This window comes from Pterocles gutturalis, unplaced genomic scaffold, assembly GCF_000699245.1.
Source record: "Pterocles gutturalis isolate BGI_N339 unplaced genomic scaffold, ASM69924v1 scaffold42550, whole genome shotgun sequence".
Taxonomy (NCBI): domain Eukaryota; kingdom Metazoa; phylum Chordata; class Aves; order Pterocliformes; family Pteroclidae; genus Pterocles; species Pterocles gutturalis.
In genome coordinates this window covers 1,849-6,217 of record NW_010142581.1, presented here as the reverse complement: position 1 = coordinate 6,217, position 4,369 = coordinate 1,849, and the positions used below count along the sequence as shown (strand labels likewise).

At 41.0% G+C, this 4,369-nt stretch overlaps 1 protein-coding gene across 1 annotated transcript; it reads right to left on the bottom strand.

The window, feature by feature from the left end:
- Positions 1 to 241: 241 nt before the first annotated feature.
- On the bottom strand, positions 242 to 979 carry CLDN12 (claudin 12). The gene has a single exon (XM_010084410.1). It carries the CDS (start codon positions 977 to 979, stop codon positions 242 to 244), a length of 738 nt encoding a protein of 245 aa, XP_010082712.1.
- Between the last annotated feature and the right edge of the window lie 3,390 nt (positions 980 to 4,369).

Sequence of the window (4,369 nt, the reverse complement as noted above, 5' to 3'; positions counted from 1 at the left end):
CTGTCCCAGCATTAGCAGCAATTTTATCTGTAGTGAGCTCAGAGTTTAAAAAAAAAAAAAAAAAAAAGTTGTTCAGGAAGTAACACACGAGAACAGCAACGGACTGCTGAACTCGGGTCTCCATTCCTTTGCACCTTGGGAAACTTGACCTTACAAATGTGCAAGGCAGCAGAGAGAATCAAGCCTGTAAATTTCATGGTTTGAATGAGCACAAGGACTTGGCTTCCAAGACTTTGTCTTCTTAAGATGCATGTGTCACAACAGGAATGTCAATTTCTATGGCAGAGAGGCGAGAGCGTGCAGAATACGGCTGAGAGGCATAGCTGTGCATGCTAGGGGCATGGGAATAGAGGGGCTGCCAGAAAGGAGAAGGTAGGCTTTTACACGCGCAGTACCACAGGAACAGCAGAATGGAAGTGAAAAACAGACCACCAGCACTGGCAATGGCAATAAATACAGAGATGTCAAAGCTAAAGACAGGCTCGTATTTTCTGTTCAGATAATTGTTATAAAAAATGACCCAGACTGACGGAGTGAGACAAATGACACACGCAAGCAGGAACAAGAGGCCAGCCACGAGATGGCAGCCTGCACTGTTTACAAGGCATTTGGCCATTTTGATGTTTGGCACACTGGATACAAAGGCTGTGTTGCACATGCCAATCAAGCAGAGAAACAGTGCTGAGACAGCAGTGAACATACTCAGTGGAAGGGCAAACTGAAGAACACGCAAATCCAGTTGATCAACAGCAGTGTACCACTGTGGGTCATATATCACACAGTCTCTGCTCCCATCAAAGCGAGCACACTTAATCCAGAGTCCAGTGTAAACAGTCACATTCCTCTCATTCTTGTTGAATGTGTACAGTCTCATTTGTCTCCAGTTTGGAAGCAGAACTGCTGCAAGGAGTCCAGCCACTGAGGCTGTTCCACTGAGGAAGGCCAGTACAGTTGCTGCATGAACATCCCGACAGCCCATGCTTACCCACAGAAGCCGTTTCCTGCAATTAAAAAGAAAAATTAAAAAATTAAAAATCAGTAGGTGCAAGTTTACAGACCCAGGGCTGACTACAGTAGACTTGTGCCAGGTTAACAAACTTGTGCGGTAGCCGGTAGGCAGTAACCCTCTGGCACCTTCTTTGCCTTACACATGTATGCAGAGGTAACACTGCCAAGTTCACAATTTAATGAAACCTCAGATCATTTCACAGACTGTTATGATCACTCAGCTGACAGACTGCTAAATTCAGTGTGTTTGAGATCAAAAAGGAGCACTTTAACACGTGATTCCACACAGCCTTTCAGCTTGGGTCACTGCATGGACTTCTACAGAGTCTGAGTGGAGAAGGCGAAATCACTGAGTGCGATTTGAGTTCCCCTCTCCTCAACTGGCAGCTCCTTCGCTTTAGCCCGGACATAATATCAGTGTGTGTTTGGCCCTACCACACTGCCACCTGAGTAAAAGGGAATTGCTTAAAACTCTCATCACTAGACTGGACAAGGAACACATGTGCAGGCAGTTAAACACATTTTATAGAGGCTAAGTTGCTGATGAGAGCTGCAAGCTTGTGGAGAAGGCTCTGTCAAGTAACCTACTATGATTTTTTCAAAAGCAATTAACAGTTCTTCCACACTACTTCTCCTTTTCGAAACCAGCTGTCCAAGCACACAAACAATTTCGGGAAGCAGATGGCTTTTCAGCTTTCACATTCTCCTCTTCAGACTAAGCGCTAAAGAATACTGCTTCCTTTTCAATATAACCACTGCTTTCATACATATATAGCCTCTTGCCTGCAGAGATCCTGGGAAACAGCCTCAGTGATGGTTCTTTCAAAAAAAAAAAAAATTATTGAAAAGACTCCTTAAGTAATCCCATATCTGGGTGCTCGAGATACTTTAAATAGTCCTAAACATAATAGGCACTGAGCATCTACCCCAGAGTGTACTTGAAGCCGGACACCAGAAATTATAGTACTAAAAATGAACAGAAACTTTGAAAATTCTGAGAGCCATTAAGTCATAAACTCCTACTGATATTTCTTCCAAATCATTATACTGCATTGTGCCGTTTTGTCTCAAGTCACTAAACAATTCTTTAGGTACCAGAAGTTCTACCTAATGCATATACAAATAACTGAATATCTGTATCTCAGAAAGGCTATGGATACAGTTGCAACCAAAGAAGAATCAGATCTGATCCCTTACCATCCTTCTACACCTGCCAACACCATACGCCCAGGGAACTTTTCAGATAAGTAATTTCCACGTATAGCGGAAGCAGACTACAAGCATTATCAAGCTATACAGCTAGTCACCATTTTACAGATTTATAAACAAATAAATAAAGCCCAGTTTGTTTCATAAGAAAGCATTAGGCATTTATTTACTTTTTATGCCATCTAACCCTTAAGGATTGCAATCGTACATAGGTTAACATTTAACTGCTGATCATACTCTTTTAAAGAAGCACTGCTGAAAATAAATAATGACAACCACACTTATGCTAAAAATGCACCTTCATCATCAAAAAGATGGCATTATATTTTTGCTAAGAATAGCCGAGCGTGGGGAAGCTACTGTTCTCATGGCAGTAACCTGTTCAGATAGTGGGTCACTAATAGGATACCTCCCAGGCAGCAGGACCCAAGGCTTGTTTCCATCATAACTGATTTAATATTATGCTTAACCTCAGCTTCAGTAAGGTCAACACAACCAACACATAAGTAAATGGAACTACAACAGAAGAGCCTGAGGGGTAAATCTAATATAGCATCAATTTTTTTTCCCCTCAAGCTTGATACTTTTGCTCTTCCATAAAGAGTTTGCCTTTGCCTAGACAAAACTTATATGCAGGAAGAGCATACTCCAAGACAGAGGTCTACCAAGGAGCAGCTGGAATAAGCACAAGACCGATGATTTTCAGAAATCCACGGTTTCTGCAAATTCATTTAGAATAGTAGATGATGAAAATCTGGGCAGAGTTAATGCAGGGTGGGCAAGGAGTGATGTGAGGTTCACTCATATTCTCTAACACAAGAGGATGAAAGAAAGAAAATGGGGTATTTTCTTTCCTTCTACATTACCAAAGTATAGTTACAGCAATGACTATGCAGCCAGGATTTAGGACAGCATGCAAAAATTTGTGCTTTTCTATTACCTCTGCTGTACCAGTAAATGGACAGAAGACGAGTCTCTAGTTCATCTTATGGTTGCCAGGTGTGTTTAGGCCACAGTGCATACCTTGGCTTTGCTGGCCATTCCCCACAGATGCACCACGGGTGGGGTTTCATTTTTGTTGGGTTTTTAGGGGCTGGTTGTTTGGTTTGGGGTTGTTTTGGGGTTTTTTTTGGTTGTTGCTGCTATTTGGTTTTTGGAGGGTTTTTTGGTTGGTTGATTTTGAGGTTTCTTTTTTTGTTGGTGGTGGGTTTTTGTTTGTTTTGGTGGGGTTTTTTTTTTTGTTTGTTTGCTTGGTTTTTTAAAAAGAATTCTTAGGGCTTCTCTTGAGGTAGGAAGGGAAAGACATAGAAAGTAGCTCATTTTCCCACTGGACGGTATCAAGGAAAAGTGAATTTGTAGGTGAGTTATCCATGATGCCTCCCTCAGGGGAAACTTGTCCCATCTTGCAAATACGGCTAGCTTTATAGCTGTAATTACAGCTTCAGCTACAAATCCCTGATTAAGACAGTAACAAAACAGACGTTAAGATGGATCCAGTGCACTCACCAGCAGTGTGTTCAAACCAAGAGAAACCTCAGCAACTTTTAGAAGTAGGAAAAAAGGTGTTACTGGATCTAGGAAACAAAACAAAGAAAGAGTCAACAGCACATTTGTTTCATGGAATTCCAGCAAGTGTTTATATTGTAATTCAGAAATAGGGAATCTCCGATATGTTTACATCAGGCCAACTCTATCACTTTTCTACAATTTCCTTTAATTTAAAAAACAAAGCTCAAACTACTTTTTCTCTTCGCCCAGGATTTTTCCCCAGAGCATGTTCTCATTCTACCTACTCATCTCTGTCTTCATGCAACAGATAAGGTTACAAAAAACTCCCTTTCTTATGGGTGTTCCAAGACACGGAGATGTTCACATCCTGAATTTTATGTTTCTAGCAAATAAAAAAAAAAACATATAAAGTAACCTAAAAATTATTATTTCAGTTGTTAGGTTCCAGGCTGTGCTTAAACAGCAGGAAGGAAGGAGTTCAATGATTTTTAATTTTTTTTGGTCAGAAAACAAAACACAGACTGTAACTGTTTATATACTTGTGGTTCTCTACTCCTTCCCGGCTTCTACACAAAGGTTTGAAGGTAAAGGAAGAAAGGCAGGAAGTACTGGTGATGCCTTTTCAATGGCTGTCCCGCTTCTC